Below are 22,649 nucleotides of genomic sequence, written 5' to 3' on the forward strand. Positions count from 1 at the left end.
CTCCTTTATTTGGAATCAAAAACGGCCCCTTATCAAATTAGAAAAGCTGCAGCTCCCACAAGTAAGGGGGGGACTGGACTTTCCAGATTTCAGGAGGTACCAGATGAGCTCTCTATCATCTTATGTAGCTGACTGGGTCTCTTGTGACCCACAATCAATCTGGTTAGACATCGAGACCTCCCAAGCAAAATGTACCCTCATCAATCTATTATTTATGGGCAAGATGAGAGTTATTACGGACTGCTGTAAAAACCCTATTGTACGAAATACAAAGCCTGGGGGATGGTGCGACTGAGGGTAACCTGCAAAAAACGTCCCCATATACCCCCATAGTGGGAGCATTGGGATTCCAGCCAGGGCTGACTGAAGCTACATTCAAAACTTGGGAGTCCAGAGGTATCTCCTGTTTAGGAGATCTGTTCGATGAGGAGGTCATGATGTCCTTTGAGCAGCTGTGCCAGAAGTTTGGACTGCCCAGCAAGGACCTCTTTCAGTGTTTTCATATACAAGACTTTATACAAAAGAAGAGCACACGGATAGTCAATCCCTACAAATCGGATAGGGAAAGGAGAGTGTTTTGGCCGATGGGGCCACCCTCGGTCAGTACTCTTTATCACTCATTATACAATAAAGTATCGAAGGATATGAAATAATTATATAAAACCTGGATTCAAGAATTAGGGTTGGAAATCTCTTTAGAAATGTGAGAGGATGTCTGGGAAAATGCCAGGAAGATCTCTATCTGTAACAAAACTCAGGCTACTCAATTAAAGATACTTCACAGGGCTCACACGGTACCTGAACGACTTGCAAAGTTCAAGGCAGGAGCATCCCCAATGTGTCCTAAATGTAAAATTGAAGCTGACACTCTCACACATTGTCTATGGACATGCCATAAGATCCGGAGGTATTGGGATAGAGTAGCAAATGTCTTGACAAAGACCTTGGGTACAGAGATTGGATCGGATCCAACATCCCTACTTTTGGGCTCTCCAAATTCTCCCTCTCTGGACGTATACAGGAGGAAATTATTCACTATCCTTTCGTTTTGTGCGAGGGAAAATGTTTGAGTGAATTGGGTATCCAAAGGTCCCCCAGGACTTCCAAACTGGTACAGGATGGTCATGGAATATATCCCCCTTGACTTCCTCACGAATATGGTGCACCAAAAAATATTTTATAAAACATGGCAGCCCTTTTTGAACTACATTGCCACAGATATTTCAGCCATACCATCCAGGGCTTTTGCCTAGCCGTGGTAATGGGCTACCGGGAGGAAGAATCCCATATAAATACGGGTTCTATTATGACTTGATATAAATCTATTTTGAGCACGTATCTAGTTATTTAATTACTTTGTTGTTTACTGTTAATAATGTACGATATCCTATTTTATGTTTTGGTTGTTTGTAAAATAGATTAATAGTTAGTTTGTATTTTCATTTAATTTTACTAGATGTTATTATATTGTAATACACTAGTTTGCATTATTTTTGTAATTTTGTAAAAAAAATCTTTAAAATTTTCTTTTAGAAAAATAGGAAGGGAATCAAAGGTTATGGGGAAAGGCAGGAAAGTGGAGTTGAGGATGATCAGATCAACCCACAGTCTCATTGAATGGGAGAGCAGACTCGATCTGCTGAATGGCGTATTTCTGCTCCTACATCGTATGGTCTTATGTTGAGTGAGAAAAGCTAGCTGCAAGGAATTTCCTTTTACTTCTCCACAGAGGAGGGAGAGAGAGAGAGAGACAGACAGACAGACAGACAGACAGAGACAGAGACAGAGACAGAGAGAGATGGGCAGTTTCTCTTCACAGGCTGGAGTTTTCTGTAGAGTCCTACACACGCAAGGCTGCAGGAACCTGCCCAGGAGCCAATGAAGTGGTTGTTACTATGCTGAACCCTCCTGAGCTACGCTCCGACTAATCTTCATTTTTTCTGAGTTAAACCTCCAAGATTCATGCACGTCAGCCACTTCCGAAGCCAGAACAGAGTTGATGCAGCGACCTTTGTGCACTGACACTCAGAATGGCTGGGAACATTGTTCCTGAGCCCACAGCTCTTGGGGTTTTTAAGAAGCCAATCGAAAGACTGTCTCTGAGCAAAATTATTCTGTACACATTCCATCAACCAACCAGGTCGTACCCTCCACCTGTGTTCACCTATCCCAACCTCCCCACCCCACTAACACCCCACTAAGCCCCCTTCTCTGTATCTCCCCTAACACCCACCCCCAGTCCTGAAGAAGGGTTTGACCCGAAACGCTGTCTTCTGCACCTCCTGATGCTGCCTGGCTTGCTGCATCCTCCCAGCCTCCTGGTTGTCTACCCTGTACACATACAGACAGTGTTGAATTGCCTGCATCTCCCCCTCACTCCTTCCATAAGTCAATGTTGTAGATACAACTTGCAATGAGTTCTAGTGACTTGTTATAAAAATCATACAGTTTCCTTGGTTTAAAGCAGGACCTTCTCCTGTTTTCAGCCACAATGCAAATCTATAAGTTTATGTGAAACTATCTTTACATTACTTACATATTGTGGATTATAATATGCAGGACCGAGGATTCCGTCTTTGGAAGGAGGCAAATGCCTGGACAGAGCTCCATCTTCAGCTTCTTCATAGCCGAAGGACTGATTTGATGAAGGGATTGATGGGACACTGACTGGTGAGCTTGACACTGCCTGAAAAGAAAATGAAGGAAATCAATACATGTTCCTCCAAAAGCATGATTTCCCAATTTGCTCACTCTTGTTTTCCTCAAGCTTAGAAACGTCCATTAGAACTAGCACTAGCAGTACCTACAAGGTTGGAGGCCTCCCCAGTAGGAACATTGTGTCCATTCTCATCCCATTTTAGCTATACAGTCAAACTGCTGTTTGAAGGAAGACTGTTCAGCATGGTGCAGGATTGGGTTAGACAACTCTTTTAGTGCTGGGGAAATAGGCAAGTAGAAGTAAAAATGAAGCATCTAAAAAGATACAATTCCTTTCACTACTGCAGGACCTCCCAGAGGCCCAAGATCAGGGATGTACTGGGAACCAGAATCAGGAGGTAATTGCTGATATCTCAGAGGGCTGTCAGACACTGGAGGAGGTCATAGTCATCGGAAGGAGTGAGACCATGGAGGGTATTGGAAAATAAAAGGAGGAGGATTTGGGGGCACCAGGAAGTGGGAGTCAATGTAAATCAGCGAGCACAGTGGGAATGGGTGAACAGAGCTTGCTGCAGGTTACAATGCCAGAAGCAAACATTTGGATCAGGTTAAGTTCACAAAGAGTGTGGAGGGATCAGAGCACAGAATATTGAATCAGTGGGGGTCAGCTCTATTCCACACACTGGGTAAAAAAGCCCAGGTCTGCTGAGAAAAATATTTGATCAGTGAGGACCAGTTTATCCATTACTACAGAACCAAATGTTGCCTCCAGTGATCATTAGTAAATCTGGCTCTCGGATCAATCATCAACATTTCTCCATCTTGCTGTGGATCTCCATGCCAAACCAAGCTTCCACATGCAACAAGCCAACTTCACTCACCCTCTACACTCTCCCTGTTGGGGTTGAAATGCATTCGTGTACAAATGTACTTCCTGGATCCAATTTCTCACGAGTCAGCAGGCCAGGCCCACCTTTAACTTGGCGGGTACCTTCCCAACTTTTCCAATCGCAGATATTGCCTCTGCACAGTGATATCGCAGTGTACGTTATCCTCAGGAATCAATCAGGAATACTCTCAAAGCCAGTTATGAGATCAGTTACTTGTAATTGGGGAGGCTGGTTAAACAGGCTCTGCTGTAAATAAAACTCTTATTCCCACAAAACATGTGTCATAGAGGGTTTATATGGTAATACTTTCGACTCTGAATCTGAAGGCTGTGGGGTCAAGTCTCACTTCAACACAAAACCCTAGACTGGTGCACCAGTGTGGTATTGAAGTCATACCGCATTGTCAGAGGCACTGTCGTTCAGATGGAATGTTAAGCTGAGGCCCATTCACATGCATGTGTGTAAAATATCTTGTGGCACGACATAATGAGAGGCAGAGGATCTTTCCCCAGTGTCCTGGACCCAATGTTTATCTCTCAATCAACATCACTGAAACATGTTATCTGCTACCTATTACATGGCCACCCTTTGGAAGCTGGCCAGAGCAAAATGGCTGCTGGGTTCTTTCTTACAACATTGACTGCCTTTCATTTGATCTAACGCACTTTGGGATATCAGGAAAGGGGCTGCAAAAATGCAAATATTTCTTTCTTCAAAATAGATTCTGTTTGGTGTCGCTGGAGATCGAACAGCTGCAGATATAAACTGAAAGAGCTGCAGATGCTGGAAATCAGAAAACAAAAACAGAACAGTCCTGAAGAAGGGTCACTCCATCCGAAACATTCACTCTGATGTCTCTCCACAGATGCTGTCAGACCTGCTGAGTTTCTCCAGCAATTTATGTTTTTGAAGCTGCCGCAAGGATTGATCAGGAGATTAATTTGCTGCAGTCCACAGAGATTCTGCTCAAATAAATAGACCCTTTTTGTTGTAAATCATGTTGGAATCCTGTCCCACCTCAAACCCAATCGTCATTCTTTTCTTGACAAATAAAAGACACGTTCTGGGATTCCAGGTAATCTACCATAGATTGCTGACCAACACTAGTTTCAGTGAAATGTATTGAGATACAAGTTTTGAAAAGACACAACCAATGCTAAACAGTGGGCGAGGTGGACACTCACTGTGCAATGTGGTTTAAACGATTTGATTGATTTCTCAGCTAACCGCATGGGGGCGATATCATAGGTGCCAGGTCCTGGGAGGTCATCTGCAGTGGTTTTGAAGCGAGCTTCCTTGTTCCTCATGCTCTGCCCTCCTTTGATGTGTTCCTGTAATTCACCACACAAGATAACTGATGCTGAATGTCAAGATTTACTCAATTTAACAAGGACAAGTGATTCAGTGCAAGGGCCGTTGTCAACTTGGGGCACACGGGGCCAGTTTCAGTTCATTCATGATTTGGAGACGCCGGTGTTGGCCCGGGGTGGACAAAGTTAAAAATCACACAACACCAGGTTATAGTCCAACAGGTTTAATTGGAGGCACAGCTTCCTGGTCCTTTGTCAGGTAGCTAGTGGAGCAGGATCATAAGAAACAGAATTTATAGATACCTCATGAAGGGGCAGCGCTCCAAAAGTTAGTGCTTCCAAATAAACCTGTTGAGCTATAACCTGGTGTTTAAAATCTGATTGAAGATTTGTAGCTCGGGTATCCGTTGTGGTTCTGCTCGCCGAGCTGGAAGTTTTTGCTGCAAACGTTTCGTTCCCTGGCTAGGGAACATCATCAGTGCTGTTGGAGCCTCGTGTGAAGCGCTGCTTTGATGTTTCTTCTGGTATTTATATTGGTTTGAAGAAACATCAAAGCAGCGCTTCACACGAGGCTCCAACAGCACTGATGATGTTCCCTAGCCAGGGAACGAAACGTTTGCAGCAAAAACTTCCAGCTCAGCGAGCAGAACCACAACAACCTGGTGTTGTGTGCATTTTAATTCAGATCATTCAGTCATGCGTTTGTACCACCATTCAGTTAGATCAAGACTGATTCATATCATAACGACAGCTACTTTTATGCCGCCTGAACACACATATGTCATTATACGATCCTCACATGCATGGGGACAATGCATAGTGTGGCAAAGTTTGCGGATGACACTAAGAAGAGTGGTAGAGCAAAGTGTGCAGAGGATTGAAGCTTTACAAAGGGTCACAGATAGTTGAAGTGCTTAGACAAAGTTCTGGCAGATGGAGTACAATGTTAATAAATGTGAAGTCCTCCATTTTGGTAGGAATAACATTAAAAAGGACTATTACTTGAATGGTAAGAAGTTGCAGCATGCTGCTGTGTAGAGGGATCTGGGTGTCCTGCTGCATGAATCACAGAAAGCTGGTCTGTTGGTGCAACAGGTAATTAAAAAGGCAAATGGAATTTTGTCCTTCATTGCTAAAGGGAGTGAGTTTAAAAGCTGAGAGATTATGTTGCAGCTGTACAAGGTGCTGGTGAGGCCAATCCTGGAGTACTGCCTGCAGTTTTGGTCTCCTTACTTGTGAAAGGATGTACTGACACTATAAGGGGTACAGTCACTAGGTTGATTCTGGAGTGAAGGGGGTTGGCTTATAGGGACAGACTGAGTAGACTGGGATTATACTCATTGGAATTTAGAAGGAGGAGGTGGGATCTTATAGAGACATATAAAACTATGCAGGGAATCGATAAGATAGAAGCAGGGAGGATGTTTCCACTGGCAGATGAAACTAGGATAAGAGGGTATAGCCTCAAAATTAGGGAGAAGCAGATTTAGGACAGAATTGAGAAGGAACTTATTCACCCAGAGGGTTGTGATTCTGTGGAATTCCATGCCCAGTGAAGTAGTTGAGGTTTACTCATTGAATACTTTCAAAGCTAAGATAGATCATTTTTTGAGCAATAAAGGAATTAAGGATCATGGTGAGTGGACGGGTACGTGGAGCTGAAACCATGAAAAGATAAGCCATGATCTTATTGAATGGCAGAGCAGGCTTGAAAGGTCCGATGGCCTACTCCTGCTCCTAGTTCTTATATTTTTATCATATTCTTGCCAAAAAAAAATTTCAGTGTGAAACTATCATTTGGCCCTTTGCGGAGACTCTTGCAGATTCCTGCTCACCTTTGCATGAACAGCAAAAGATATAGTAGCAGAATTAGGCCATTCGACCCATCAAGTGTGCTCTGTCATTCGATCATGCTGATAGGATTTGAGAAACATTTCTCCTGCCTTCTCCCTGTAACACTTAATCCCTTTACTAACCAAGAACCTATCTAGTTCTATCTTAGATACACTCAATGACTTGATCTCCACAGGCCCCTGTGGCAATGAGTTTCACAGATTCACTCCATCTGTGGCTGGAGAAATTCCACCTCATCTCAGTTCTAAAGAGTTATCCTTTCACTCTGAGCCTGTGCCCTTGATTCCTAGTCTCTCCTACTGGTGGAAACACTTTGTCCACATCCACTCCATCCAAGCCTCTGAGTATTCCATAAGTTTCAATCAGATCCCCCCTCATCCTTCTAAACTCCATCGGATACAGCATTCTCAAGCATTCCCCAGTAACACAGCCTTCATCCCCGGGATCATTCTTGTGAACCTCCTGTGGAACTGCTCCAATGCCAGCACAACCTTCCTTAGATACAGGGCCCAAACTGCTCACAATATCCCAAATGCTGTCTATAACGTGAACATACAAAACTTACAAATTAGAAACTGGAGTAAGCCATTCAGCCCTTTGAACCTGCTTCAGTAATCAGGAGGATCATGGCTGGTCTGGTTGTAACCCCCAATCCACCTTCCTGTTGACTTCTGATAGATTTTTGTTAAGCTCAGGGGATGAAAAGTTATCTCCCTCTACCTTAAACATGTTTGAAGACTCTGCTTCCAGAAAAGAAGACTGCCTATGTTCTAAATTTTTAAACAGTGACCCTTGTTCTGGAATCTTCCACAAGAGGAAATGTTCTCCTTACATTCATCCAGTCAGGATCTCATATATTTCAATCAAGTCACCTTTTACATTACCTGACATCACTCCTGAAAGACTTGGCAGAAATTCAAGATCGTGCCCTTTTCAGGAACACAAAAACATCTAAATTAGGAGTCAGAGAGATGAGCACATGGAAACAGACCCTTTGATCTAACTCTTCCATGCCGACCAGATATCCTAACCTAATCTAGTCCCATTTGCCAGCACCTGGCCCATATCCCTCCAAACCCTCCTATTCATATACCCATCCAGATGTCCTTTAAATGTTGTCATTGTACCAGCCTCCAACACATCCTCTGGCAGCTCAGTCCACACACACACCACCCTTTAAGTGAAAACGTTGCCCTTTAGGTCCCTTTTAAATATTTCCCCCCTCATCCTCAACCTATGCCCTCTAGTTCTGGATTACCCCAATCTAGAGAAAAGGTCTTTTCTATTCACCCTATCCATGCCCCTCATGATTTTATAAACCTCTATAAGGTCACCTCTCAGCCTCCGATGCTCCAGGGAAAACAGCCCCAGCCTATTCAGCCTCTCCCTGTAGCTCAAATCCTCCAACCCTGGCAACATCCTTGTAAATCTCTTCTAAACCCTTTCAAGTTTCACAACATCGTTCCAATAGGAAGGAGACCAGAATGGCATGCAACATTCCAACAGTGGCCTAGCCAATGTCCTGTACAGCCATAACATGACCTCCCAATTCCCATAATCAATACTCTGAACAATAAAGGAAAACATACTAAATGCCTTCTTCACCATCCTATCTACCTGGAATTCCACTTTCAAGGAGCTATGAACCTGCACTCCAAAGTCTATTTGTTCAGCAACACTCCCCAGGACGTTACCATTAAGTGTATAAGTCCTGCCATGATTTGCCTTTCCAAAATGCAGCACCTTTCATTTATCTAAATTAAACTCAGCCCATTGGCCCATCTAATCAAGATCCTGTTGTAATCTGAGGTAACCTTCTTCGCTGTCCACTACACCTCCAATTTTGGTGTCATCTGCAAAATTACTAACTATACCTTCTGTGTTCACATCCAAATCATTTATATAAATAATGAAAAGCAATGGACCTAGCACCGATCCTTGTGGCACTCCACTGGTCACAGGCCTTAAGTCTGAAAGGTAACCCAGGACCACCACCCTTTGTCTTCTACCTTTGAGCCAGTTCTGTATCCAAATGGCTAGTTCTCCCTGTATTCCATGTGATCCAACCTTGCTAACCAGTCTCCCAAGGGGAATCTTGTTGAATGCCTTACTGAAGTCCATATAGATCACATCCACCGCTCTACCCTCATCACCTGCCACCTTACGGAGGCACGGTGGCTCAGTGGTTAGCACTGCTTCCTCACAGCACCAGGTCCCAGGTTCGATTCCAGCCTCAGGTGACTGTGTGGAGTTTGCACATTCTCCCCGTATCCGCGTGGGTTTCCTCCGGGTGCTCCGTTTCCTCCCACAGTCCAAAGATGTACAGGTCAGGTGAATTGGCCATGGGGAATTGTCCATAGTGTTAGGTGCTTTAGTCAGAGGGAAATGGGTCTGGATGGGTTACTCTTTGGAGGGTCGGTGTAGACTGGTTGCGCCTATTTCCACACTGTAGGGAATCTGATCTGATCTGATCAGTTCTCTTCACTACTCCTTCAAAAAATTCAAATAAGTTCATGAGACATGATTTCTCACGCACAAAGCCATGCTGACTATCCCTAATCAGTCCTTGTCTTTCCAAATACATGTAAATCCTGTCCTTCAGAATTCCCTCCAATAACTTGCCCACCACCGAAGTCAGGCTCACTGATCTATAGCTCCCTCGCTTGTCCTCACCACCTTTCTTAAATAGTGGCACCACGTTTGCCAACCTCCAGTCTTTTGCCACCTTACCTGTGACTATCGATGATACAAATATCTTATCAAGGGTCCCAGCAATCACTTCCCTAGCTTCCCACAGAGTTCTCGGGTACACCTGATCAGGTCCAGGGGATTTATCCACTTTTGTGTTTCAAGACACCCAGCACTTGCTCCTCTGCAATACAGACATTTTTCAAGATGTCACCATCTATTTCCCCACATTCAATATCTTCCATGTCCTTCTGCACAGCAAACACTGATGCAAAATACTTGTTTCGTATCTCCCCCATCTCCTGCAGCTCCACACATAGGCTGCCTTGCTAATCGTTGAGGGGCCCTATTCTATCCCTAGTGACCCGTTTGTCCTTAATGTATTTATAAAATGCCTTTGAATTCTCCTTAACCCTATTTGCTAAAGCTGTCTCAAGTCCCCTATTTGTCCTTCTTGATTTCCCTCCTAAGTATACTCCTACTGCCTTTATATTCTCAGGATTCACTCGAACTCTGCTGTCTACACCTGACATATGCTTCCTTCTTTTTCTTAACCAATCAATTTCTCTAGTCATCCAGCATTCCCTATAGCTACCAGCCTTTCTTTTCACCCTAACAGGGACATACCGTCTCTGGACTCTTGTTATCTCATTCCTGAAGGCTTCCCATTTTCCAGCTGTTCCTTTACCGGCAAACATCTGCCCCCAATCAACTTTTGAAAGTTCTTGCCCAATGTCATCGAAATTGGCCTCCCTCTAATTTAGAACTTTAACTTTAGATCTGATCTATTCTTTTCCATCACTATTTTAAAACTAATAGAAATATGGTTGCTGGGCCCAATCTGCTCCCCCATTGACAATTGAGTCACCTGCTCTGCCTTATTTCCCAAGAATAGGCCATGGTTTGCACCATCCACATACTGACTCAGAAAATCTTTCTTGTACAAGATTCCTCTCTTAACAAATTCCTCTCCAGCTAAACCCTAACAATATGGCAGTCCCATTCCATGTTGGGAAAGTTAAAATTCCCTGCCATGACTACTGAGATCTCTTTACAATTTTGTTTCTCAATTTCCCGCTAACTGTTGGGGGGGTCTATAATACAATCCCAATAAGGTGATCATCCCTTTCTTGTTTCTCAAATCCACCCAAATAATGTTCCAAGACATATTTCCAGGAATATCCTCCCTAAATACAGCCATAATGCTATCCCTTATCAAAAACGCCACTGCCCCTCCTCTCTTGACCCTACCCTCCCCACCTCCGCCACTTCTATCCTTCCTATTGCATTTGTACCCTTGGACATTAAGTTGCCAGTTCTGTCCATCCCTGAGCCATGTCTCTGTAATTTCTATGATATCACAGTCCCACATTCCTAACCATGCCCTGAGTTAATCTGCCTTCCTTGTTAGGCCTCTTGCATTGAAGTAAATACAGTTTAATTTATCAGTCCTACCTTGTTCTCTGCTTTGTCCCTGCCTGCCCTGGCTCTTTGACTCGCTTCTTGTCTCAACTATACCAGTCTCAGATTGATCTCTTTCCTTACTATCTCCCTGGGTCTCTCTCTCACACACACTTACACTGACCATGTGGTGTTTGCCTTTGTCTCTCTTCCTATTTTTAAAGTGTCGTTGTTTTGATTTCCGCCCCCCCCCCACAGTTCCAAAACAATGCAACAGCTTATAAACAGGAATTACTGCTCCTGGAATTCAAAGAAATCAGTACCAACACCTAAAATACTCAAAAAGGAGCAGTTCTTACAGCCACAACCTTTTCCCTTTCTCCATTATGGATTACCCAGAACCCTTTTTTGAAAGCCATTCAGCCCCTCAATCCTGGCTGATTTCATTGTGGTCTGAACTCCATTTGACTGCTTCCCTTCTCCTCCCATGAACCTTGACTTCCTTGTAGGTCAAAACGCTGACTAAGAAACACAAGCAATGCAAGTTTGTCAGTGAAATATACAATATTTTCTTCTCATCAATGAATATTCTCTAATACAGTAATGTATCAACAATCCATAGAAGTAATTATTTGTTACCATTCAAATTCATTAAAAATATATACATGTTTACCCTGTTGCTAGAGTTTTTTATGCAAGTTGCATTAAGCATAAAAGTATGCAGAACTGAAAATCAAATGTCTAATCAAATCACTGACTTTTAATGATTGATAATCTGCAATGAGAAGTTTGAAGGAACTGTGCGTATTTCACACAAATGGAGATTACAAATAACAAAATCAATTACAAAAAAACAAATAACATTTAGAATTGTTGTTCCACTGATAAGTGGAAGTTACCTTGATAAGTTGCATTGAGTTGGTCATAATCTTACCTGAACTGGTGTAATGTCATAGTGTTGTGGACCTGGAGACAGGAGAGCACTAGGAACATTGAACACAGAATCACGGTTCACCAAAGACATAAAGGGAGCATATCCATCTGCAGAAAGGAACTCATGTTACTAGGGTTTTTTTTTTATCTTCACCCAATTAACAAATTGATTAGAAAACCTACATCACTCAGTGTCTCAAGGACTGAGAAACGACTGAATGGCTGCTTCTCAAAATCTTGCAAACAAATCTTCAAACAAACAATGTTTACAGTGAATGTAGATGTGGAGGTGATGGTCTAGTGGTGCTATCGTTGGACTTTTAATCCAGAGACCCACATAACATTTTGGGGACCGAGGCTCAAATCCTGTCATGGCAGATGGTGGAATGTGAATTCAGTAAGTATCTCGAATTAAGAATCTAACGATGACCACGAATCCACTGCCAATTGTCGGGAAAAGCCCATCTGATTCACTAATGCCCTTTAGGGAAGGAAACTGCCATCCTGGTCTGGTCTACATGTGAGCAGATGGTTGACTCTTAACTGGCCTCTAGGCAATTAGGAATGGGCAATAAATGCTGGCCTGCCCACATCCCATGAAAGAATAACCAAAAAAAAATGAACTGTACAATGTTGTGCCGATCATGACACCAAATTAAACTAATCTCTTCTGCCAGGTCTCAATCTATTTCCTTGCACATAGATGTGCTTATGTAAAAGTCCCTTAAACACCCCTATCATATCTGCATCCACCCGGGATGGGACCATTCGCCACCGCTGATTAGCCACTGCCCTTTCACTGCCGAGGACGCTTAGCCACCGCCCATTGGCCACTGGAAGAGGATTCGCCACCGCAAGTATTTGTAACTCATTTTTATATTTAAACCAATAAAATGATATTTATTTTACTTTTTTTATCAATATGTAGTATGTAGTTGTATAAATAAAAGGGACTGAGAAGTATGAAAGAACAGGTGGGAGGGAAAACAATCAGTACATATATATATTTCCAGTGGTGAATAGTCTCCAGAGGTTAAACGACCCCAGAGGAGAAACGTTGGTGGAGAACCGGCAATGGCTAATCATTGGCGGTGAATCTGCCGTGGTGAATCATCACCAACCTGCATCCACCACCACCCCTGGCAGCATGTCTCAGACCCCTACCATTTTCTGTGTAAAAAACTTGCCCCTCACACCTTCTTTGAACTTTTCCCCTCTCACCTTAATTGCATGCCCCTAAAATTAGACATTTCAACTTTGGGAAAAAGATTCTGACCGTCAACCTTATCTAACCATAATGTTATTCATATACACAGAATCCCTACAGTACAGAAACAGACCATAAAGCCCATTGAATCAACATCGACACTTCAGAGGACATCACACCTACTACCCTTCCCACTATCTCTGCATTTCCCCTGGCTAACCCACCTAGCCTGCACATCCCTGAACACTCTGGGGTAACGTAGCATGGCCAATCTACCTAACCTGCACATCTTTGGACTGTGCGAGGAAACTGGAGCACCCGGAGGAAACCCACACAGACACAGGGAGAATGTACAAACTCCGCACAGACAGTCACCCAAGGCTGGAATTGAACCCAGGGAAGCAGCAGTGCTAGCTACTGTGCCGCCCTGTTGACAATTAAAAATCTATTGCTGTCCCTACTTGCCCATTAACCTGACAGAGAATTTTCAGGCACATAGGGATGGTTAGGTGAGAAGTTGTGAATTTTCAAGGATAGTTCGATTAGATTCCCTATAATGTGGAAACAGGCCTTTCGGCCCAAGAAGTTCCACAATGACCCTCCGAAGATCAACCTATTCAGACCCATCTCCCTCTGACTAATGCACCTAACACAATGGGCAATTTAGAATGGCCAATCCACCTGGCCTGCACATCTTTAGATTGTGGGAGGAAACCCACACAGACACAGGGAGAATCTGCAAACACTACACAGACAGTCGCCCAAGGCTGGAATCGAACCCAGGTCCCTGGCACTGTGAGACAGCAGTGCTAACCACGGAGCCACCACACCGCCCTAAAGCAAGGATATTTGAATTTTCAGGAAAATAGGTGAGAGGATTTGAAGGGCACATGCAGTGAATCCTGCCCTCCCAAGGGAGAAGCTGTGCTTGGTACAAGTGAAACTTACTGAACTTGTGCTACAATGTGGTAACCTTGCAATAATTAGATCCCATTAACATAGAACAATGTCCTCCAGTAATAAATGCAAAACGCTGTGGATGCTGGGAATCTGAAACATACACAGTGTGCAGGCGAAACTCAACAGGTCTGGCCAACTCGTCTGGAAACAGAAACAGAGTTAACGTTTCAGATTCTGTCTGCATCTTCTTCAGAATGTCCTATAGTGCTGAATAGAGGCAGGAGGAGAATAAAATTAACGGCAAAGAGGAAGATACTGAGCGGACTATTCAAAATGTTGATGAAAGAAGTGGATTTTTATAAAGGTCTTAAAGAAGATGTTGTCTGTCATTCCGTGCTAGCCCTTGTGCTTCTTCTACAGAATTCTGCTCACTGTAGTCCTAAACAAGAACGTAATAGTCTAGGCGGACTTTCAGGTAGTAGCGCCATATTGTTGGAGGTACAAACCAACGCTTAAAATTCAAATGAAATGTCAAACTGAATCTTGAGCTGAGTTTGGAGAGGTAAGGATTAATCAGGGATAGTCAGAATGACTTTGTCAAAGGGAGATTGCACCTGACAAACCTGGTGGAGTTTTTTTGTGGATGTGATTAGGTGTGTAGGTGAGGGTAGTGTGGTTGAAGTGGTCTACATGGACTCCAGTAAGGCTTTTCACGGCTCTTGCATGAGAACTCAGTCAAGAAAGTAAGAGACTTTGGAATCAAGGACAAATTGATCAAAAGGATTCAAAATTGGCTTCAAGGTGGGAGGGAGAGGGTAATGGTCAAAGGTTGATTTTGTAACTAGAAGCCTGTACCCAATGGTGTTCTGCAGGGTTTATTTCTGTTTATTTGGTACATTTATGATATGAACATGAACATTGATGGTTTTATTAGTAATTTGCAGATGACACTAAAATAGGTGATGTGGCAAATAATGAGGAGGAAAGCCTTATACTACAGGAGGATGTAGGTGGGCTGGTCAGGTGGACTGAACAGTGGCAAATGTTGGACCCTAGGAGGTACAGAAGATCAGAAGGACCTCGGTGTGCATGTCCATAGATCCTTGAAGCAACAGGACAGGTAGATAAGAAGGCATATAGGGTATTTGCCTTTATTAGTTAAGGCATTGAATACAAGGGCAAGGAGTTGTATGTAATATTAATTAGGCCATCAAGCACGAAATGATTTAAGTTTCTGGTATAATTGCCACAGAGAATTAACACAGATATTTTTGGTTTATAAAGGGGTGAAAATTGAGAAACATAAATCCCTTTGGCAAAAGAGAACTGAAAATTCAACTTAAAATGGTCACAGGAAGTGATCAGAGAGGGTGGAGATGGAAGAAGTTTCTTTACAGAAAGTTGAGTATGAAATGCAAGCTAATGCATCTTCATGATAAAATCAAATGAATGCTGAAGAACTTGCAAATATTTGTCAGTAAAAAGAGAATGAACATTGGGATTAATTTTTGGTGGCTATAGTAAACAGAGCTGGCTAAGACATGATGGAGTGAATGATGTCCTTCAGAGCTGTGGACATTTATAGTTCTCATCCAGTGAAGATGTAAAGTTATAAATGTTGCAGCAAGCACTCAGCCAGGTCACCTGCACTTATGTTACTACTTTTCATTTAAAGCAGGAAGTTTAAAGCATCTGACAAGTAATTTCAGTCACTTCTCTGGAGTGGGAAATCACAAATATTTTTAAAATTCACCCTTTTCAGCTGAGGCTTACAAGTTACAAATCCAGTTTCTTACATCCTCAAAATGAAAAAAATTAACAAGAGCTGAACATGCCCAATAGGTCATTCAACACATATAAATAAAGTTGTGAATTAAGTTTGGGCAACTAGAGGGCATAGATTTAGGGTGAGAGGGGGAAGATTTAAAGGGACCTAAAGGGCAACTTTTTCACACAGAGGGTGGTGCGTGTATGGAATGAGCTGCCAGAGGATGTGGTGGAGGCTGGTACAATTACAATATTTAAAAGACATCTGGGTGGGTATATGAATAGGAAGGTTAGAGGGATATGGGCCAAGTGCAACTACATTAATTTAGGATACCTGGTTGGCATAGATGATTAGATTAGTCACAGTGTGGAAACAGGCCCTTCGGCCCAACAAGTCCACATCGACCCGCTGAAGCACAACCCACGCAGACCCCATTCTCCTACATTTACCCCTTTGACTAACACTATGGGCAATTTAGCATGGCCAATTCACCTAACCTGCACATTTTTGGACTGTGGAAGGAAACCCACACAGAGAATGTGCAAACTCCACACAGTCAGTCGCCTGAGGCGGGAATTGAACCCGGGTCTCTGGCGCTGTGAGGCAGCAGTGCTAACCACTGTGCCACTGTGCCACCACATTGGACCAAAGGGTCTGTTTCCATACTGCAACAGCATTATCACATTATAAATACAGTTATCGACACACACAACACCCTATGTTGTGTTTTGGCAGCAATTTTTGTTTCCATTTCCAATGCTAACACATTTCCTTCTGTCATTTATAAAATACTTGCTATCCTCGGACTTGAATAAAACCTGTACCTGGCAACCTCCAGGAAAGACAAACCACCAGGTAACCATCCACACAAATTAAAAACAAAATCACAAATTGCCGGAAAAAATGTTCTGAAGAAGGGTCACTGTACCCAAAACATTAACTCTACTTTCTCCCCACTCAGAGAAAGCGAGGCCTGTTCATACTGGAGATCAGAGGCAAAACGTGTGGCTCTAGAAAAGCAAGCAGGTCAGGCAGTATCCAAGAAGCAGAAGAGTCGATATTTCGGGCATAAGCCCTTCATCAGGAATGAGGCCAAAACATCGACTCTCCTGCTCCTTGGATACTGCCTGATCTGCTCCAGGAATTTTTGATCTTGATTCTGATTTCCAGCATCTGCAGTTCTTTGGGTTTTTTTTATTTACACAAGTTGCAAAGACCATTTGTTTCCAAGGCAGCATGTCAACATTCCCTCTTCCCAAGGATAATCCCACAATAGAACCAGCTGCCAAAGGAAACGGTCACAGCCCCCAGCACAAGACCCACATTGAGATTATTTTCGTCTATAATCTTTTATTATCAGGATTTCTTTCACCAAGTCGGTGATGGGAGTCTAGAATATACTGCTTGGGCGGGCGATTGAGGTGGAACAACTTTTAAAAAGTATTTGGATGAGCACTTGAAATCTCACAACATTCAACACTATGGGCTTAGTTCAGGAAATGTAACTAGTGTAGGTAGTGGCATGATTTTGGAGGTATAGACTTGGTGGGCCGAATGGTGTTTATTGTACTGTACAATGCTCTGATTTTATGACAGTGTGTAGTTCTGGTCACCACACTGTGATCTCACTAGAGAGATTCACCAGGATGTTGCCTGGGATGGAGCATTTCAGCAAAGGGAGGCTGGATAAGCTCAGGTTGTTTTCTTTGAAGTAGAGAAGGTTGGTGAGAGGCGAGGAGTCAAAATTATGAGAGACAGAGATACAGTCAATAGGGGTAAACTTTAATAGGTCAACTATTAGGGGGGTCATAGATCTAAGGTAAGGGGAAGGAGGTTCCAAGAAAATTTACGGGAATTTATTTTTCACCCAGAGGCTATTAAGCATCTGGAACTTACTGTCTAAAAGGGTTAGAGAAACAGAAGCCATTACAACATTTCAGACTTATTTAGATACACACTTGAAATGCCCCGGTATGCAAAACTACAGGCCAAGAGCTGGAAATGGAGTTACTCTAGCTAGGTCAAAGAGTGCGGTGTTGGAAAAGCACAGCTGGTCAGGCAGCATATGAGGAGCAGAAGAATCGACCTTTGAGTGACCCGCTCATTCTTGATAAAGGGCTTATGCCCGAAACATCGACTTTCCTGCTCCTCAAATGCTGCCTGACCGGCTGTGCTTTTCCAGTATCACACTCTTTGACTCTGACTCTCCTGCATCTGCAGTGCTCACTGTCTTACTGTAGCTAGGTGTTTGATGGTTGGCACAGACATGATGGGAGGAAGGGTCTGTTTCCATGCTGTCATATTGTATGACTCCCACTTCCACAAGGGGATGCCTGGTCTAACCAGCATATAGTCATTAATCTGTGTTGAGCACACAGCTGAAACAGGAGGTTTACACACACCCTCTATCCCATGTTTGTGCAGAATGTAGCACAAACACAGGTGTGCACGCTTTTCCAGTTCAAGAGCAAGTTAATGCAGATACTGGAATCTGTATTGGAAATAACAAACGCTGGAGATCACAGCGGATTGGGCAGTATCCATGGAGAGAGAGAGTAAACCCATCTGACCCGTTGTGATCGCCAACACTTGCTGTTTTCACTTTTCCATCATTTGGAGATGCCGGTGTTGGACTGGGGTGTACACAGTTAAAAATCACACAACACCAGGTTATAGTCCAACAGGTTTAATTGGAAGCACTAGCTTTCGGAGCAACGCTCCTTCATCGGGTAGCTGTAGAGTATAAGATTGTAAAACACAGAATTTATAGCAAAAGTTTACAGTGTGATGTAACTGAAATCATATATCGAAAAAGACCCGGATTGTTTGTTAAGTCTCTCATCTTTTAGAATGACCATGTTGGTTTCAGTTCTTTCATATTTAAATCACAAAACCTTTTTTTAAAAGTTACATTCTCAAGTACACTTTAACAATTGATCTCATGTCGGCCCAGTTGTTAAAGTGCACTTGAGAATGTAACTTTTAAAAAAAGGTTTTGTGATTTAAGTATGAAAGAACTGAAACCAACATGGTCATTCTAAAAGATGAGAGATTTGACAAACAATCCAGGTCTTTTTCAATATATGATTTCAGTTATATCATACTGTAAACTTTTGCTATAAATTCTGTGTTTTACAATCTTATACTCCACAGCTACTTGATGAAGGAACAGTGCTCTGAAAGCTAGTGCTTCCAAATAAACCTGTTGGACGATAACCTGGTGTTGTGTAATTTTTAACCCTTCACTTTCCCAGTCAGGTTTAACAAGTGACAGTGAAGAGAGGGTCCAGCAGAGGCAGGAAAGTTGTAAAATGTGTTGCTTGAAAAGAGCAGGAAAGTTGTGCCTGTGGTTGGAGAGCTCACCTTCTTCCTTACAGATGCAGTAGTACTTGGCGCCTGGTGCATTGTAAGAGGCTGGGCCCACGTTGGGTCCAGTGCTGCCCAGAGCCGTGGCGAAAATGGTCTCCCTCGGTGCTCGGTCATACATTTCTGCAGAGCCTGGGGGATCTGGGAGGTGAAGGTGGGATCTCCCAGCAGACAGAGAGACACACTACAGAGCCCCTCAGATTACCACGGGCCGATCTTCCTGCAAACCGCTGCTGGGAGAGAGAACAACAACTGGTCTAAAACATGCTTCATTCAAAAAATAATCGGCGAGAAGCCTTTTTCTTTCTGCACGATCCTTTTCTCCTGCCTTGGTCCCGGGGTTCACCAGTTGCTCAGAAGTTGCAGAAACGGAGTTCTTTTAACTGACTGTTTCCATTCTCACTTACTTTGACTTTGGGTATGTCAATGTGTGTATTTAAATGAATCTGTCGTCGTATCTAAGCATGTATTTAAGTATCTCTGTGCCAATGTGTACATGAAATGTGTCTGCCTAAGAGGTAATGGAATTTCACGGTATCTCTTGTGTATCTAAGTGTGTGTGGCTCTGTATATCTGGTGTGTATTCCAGTGTCTTTTTCAGTCGCTGTAACTTGAGTGTATATCTAAGTGTGTGCTCAGTGTGTCTCTCTGTAACTATCTCAGTGTGTATCTAAGTGTATCTTTCTCTATCTGTGTCTCTCTGTGACTGTGTGTGTATCTAAATGTATCTCTCTGTGTCACTGTGTGCCTCAGTGCGTCCCTCTGAGTGTATTTCTGTGTCTCCCTGTCTGTCTGTGTGTGTCTTTTTCGCTGTTGTTACCATCCCCTCCCTCCTCTTATAATGAGTTTGTGTATCCATTTCACTGTGTAGCTGCTACCATAGAAACCGCGTCTCCACGTGTTCCCCCACCCCCACCGACCTCCCCGGCTCTCTGCTGCTTAACCGCTTCCTGCACTGGTCCACTGAGGCTGTCTTTTAGGCTGTCAGTTAAATCACTCCCGACATTATTAAACCGCCTGCTCTGACAAAGGTTAATGCCCAGGTTATTATCAGAGAGAATGTGAAAATGTTAAGTTTACGCCATCCCTCCCTCGGTCCAGCCCTTGAATAGACCTTGTCTTTTGTTGTTTCACTCACTCCCTCGTTTAAAAAAAAGTTTAAAGATTCTCCCTCCCAAAAAGAGATTCCACAGGGGAAAAAAAAGTTATAAGAACATAAGATTTAGGTGCAGAAATAGGCCATTTGACCCTTTGATCCACCTTTCAGATTGTCCTCTGAGCTCCACTTTCCTGCCCCCTCCTAACTCCTTTGTCTTTCAAAAATCTAACTCCGTCCTGAATAAGTTTAAAACCTAAGCTCTATTACCCTGTGGGGAAAAGAATTGCACACTCCACAAACAAACCTCCTCACACCCATATTTGTGGAATATGCCCCTCTGCTTCCGTTAGTTTAATGAGTGCAATCACTTTTTATTTTCACAGGGTGTGCCCATTCCTAATTGCCCCTTAAGAAGGTGGAGATGAGCTGCCTTCTTGAACCTCTGCACAGTGTGGTGTAGGTTTTCCCACAGTGCCATCAGGGAAAAGGAATTCCAGGGTATTGGCAGCCACAGTGAAAGAACACCCATAAAGGAGATGGAATTAGATCACTGTTCCTTTATTGTCACTCAGTCAAAATCTTGGAATTTTGTTCCTAAAACACTGCACGTATAGCACATGAGTTTGGAGCCATGTGGTGGCTCAGTGGTTAGCACTGCTGCCTCACAGCGTCAGAGACCCGCACCTGATTCCCGCCTCAGATGACTGTCTGTGTGGAGTTTGCACATTCTCCCTGTGTCTGTGTGGGTTTGCTCTGGTTTCCTCCCACAGTCCAAAGATATGCAGGTTAGGGTGGATTGGCCATGCTAAATTACCCCACAGTGTTCAGGGATGTGTAGCTTTGGTGCATTAGTCAAGGGAAATGCAAAATAAAAAGGGTAGGGGAATGGGTCTGAGTGAGTTACTCTTTGGAGGGTCAGTGTGGACTTGTTTGGCCTATTTCCACACTCTAGGGATTCTATGATTCAATCAATTACTTTCTGAAAAATAGTCACTGTTGTCACAGAGGAAGCCTGGCAGCCAATGTGTGCACAAGACCTCGCGAACAGCAATGAAACAGATGAATGGGTTATCTGTCCGAGATGGAAGGGAAGAGATACATGTTGGCCAGATGAACTCCCCTGCTCTTCTTTGAGCAGTACTGAGAGTTTCTTTAATTGTCCCGATCAGGGTAACCGAGTCTCCATTTAATTGCCCCATTGCCCCACAGTACACCACTCTGTAAGATCTACAGTGAAGCATCAGCCTAGATCGTATAGAGTCATACAGCACAGAAAAAGACCTTTTGGCCTATCTCATCCATGCCGACCAGGTATCCTAAACTGACCTAGTCCCATTCACCTGCATTTGCCCTTTATCCCCTAAACCTTTCCTACCTGTACCCTGTCCAAATGTCTATTAAATATTGTAATTGTACTCGCTACTGCTAATCCCTTTAGCAGCTCATTCAATACATGCACCACCCTCAGCATGAAAAAAGTTGTCCCTCGGGTTCATTTTAAATCTTTCCCCTCTCACCTTAAACCTATGTCATCTAGTTTTGGACTCCCCTCCCCATGGAAAAAGGCCTTGGCTATTCAAGGTAAAAACAATGACTGCAGATGCTGGAAACCAGATTCTGGATCAGTGGTGCTGGAAGAGCACATCAGTAGGAGCAGCTGCTCGTTGGATGCTGCCTGAACTGCTGTGCTCTTCCAGCACCACTGATCCAGAACCTTGGCTATTCAGCTTATCTATGCCCCTCATGATTTTATAACCCTCTGCAAGGTCACCCGCTCAGCCTCTGATGCTCCAAGAATAAGGTCCCAGCCTGTTCAGCATCTTCTTATAACACAAATCCTCCAGTCCCTGCAACAGCCTGGTAATTTTTTTCTGTATCCATTCTAGTTTCACAACATCCTTCCTATAGCAGGGTGACCAGAAATGTACACAGTACTCCAAAACTGGCCTCACCAATATCATCATGATGTCACAACTCCTATACTCAATGCTCTGACCAATGAAAGCACCTACACTTATGGCATTAGATGCAAGTTTCTGAGTCAGAGGCAAAAGTGTAACCTGTGAGCCAATCTGGCACCTTCCATAGTCCCAATCCAATTCTAATCTATGATATTTTTATCTATCTTTTATTTCAGACTCATTTAAAAAATTAGGCTTTCCTAAATTTATTACCTGTCAAACTGTTTCAAGGCAAAGACATTTAGATGTTAAGTACTCTCTCTAGAAATCTTGTTGTCTGGAGTCATTTCCAAAGGAGAATTTAAATGATTATTATTCTTGTCACCTAAGAACAATTCCGGTTGCTTGGTGATGTTGTTGAATCATTGAATCACATAGAATGTACAGCACAGAACAGGCCATTCAGTCCAACTGCTTTATGTTCCACAGCATCCTGCTTCTGTCAGTCTTTCAGTATACTCTTCTACGCCTTTCCTTTTGAGACATATACATAGTTTCTCTTCAGATGTATCAGTGCTATTTATCTCAAGTGGAAGGGTTCAGAAATGTTCAATAGACCAATATCCATAAGTAAAAGACTTACGGAGATTTTATTGTATACCTACAATTGAGTA

The 22,649-nt window shown here is 43.2% G+C and overlaps 1 protein-coding gene across 1 annotated transcript in view; it reads right to left on the reverse strand.

Moving 5' to 3' along the window:
- stpg2 (sperm-tail PG-rich repeat containing 2) overlaps positions 1 to 12,107 on the reverse strand; it is a 239,847-nt gene extending 227,740 nt beyond the window's left edge. Inside the window, exons 1-4 of the mRNA XM_060851462.1 lie at positions 12,005 to 12,107; positions 11,736 to 11,842; positions 4,733 to 4,879; positions 2,537 to 2,686 (exon numbers count right to left, since the gene is read on the reverse strand). Coding sequence (XP_060707445.1) covers positions 2,537 to 2,686; positions 4,733 to 4,879; positions 11,736 to 11,842; positions 12,005 to 12,107 — 507 coding nt within the window. The remainder of the gene's footprint in view (positions 1 to 2,536; positions 2,687 to 4,732; positions 4,880 to 11,735; positions 11,843 to 12,004) is intronic.
- Positions 12,108 to 22,649: the final 10,542 nt, after the last annotated feature.

This window comes from Hemiscyllium ocellatum, chromosome 36 (genome assembly GCF_020745735.1).
Source record: "Hemiscyllium ocellatum isolate sHemOce1 chromosome 36, sHemOce1.pat.X.cur, whole genome shotgun sequence".
Taxonomy (NCBI): domain Eukaryota; kingdom Metazoa; phylum Chordata; class Chondrichthyes; order Orectolobiformes; family Hemiscylliidae; genus Hemiscyllium; species Hemiscyllium ocellatum.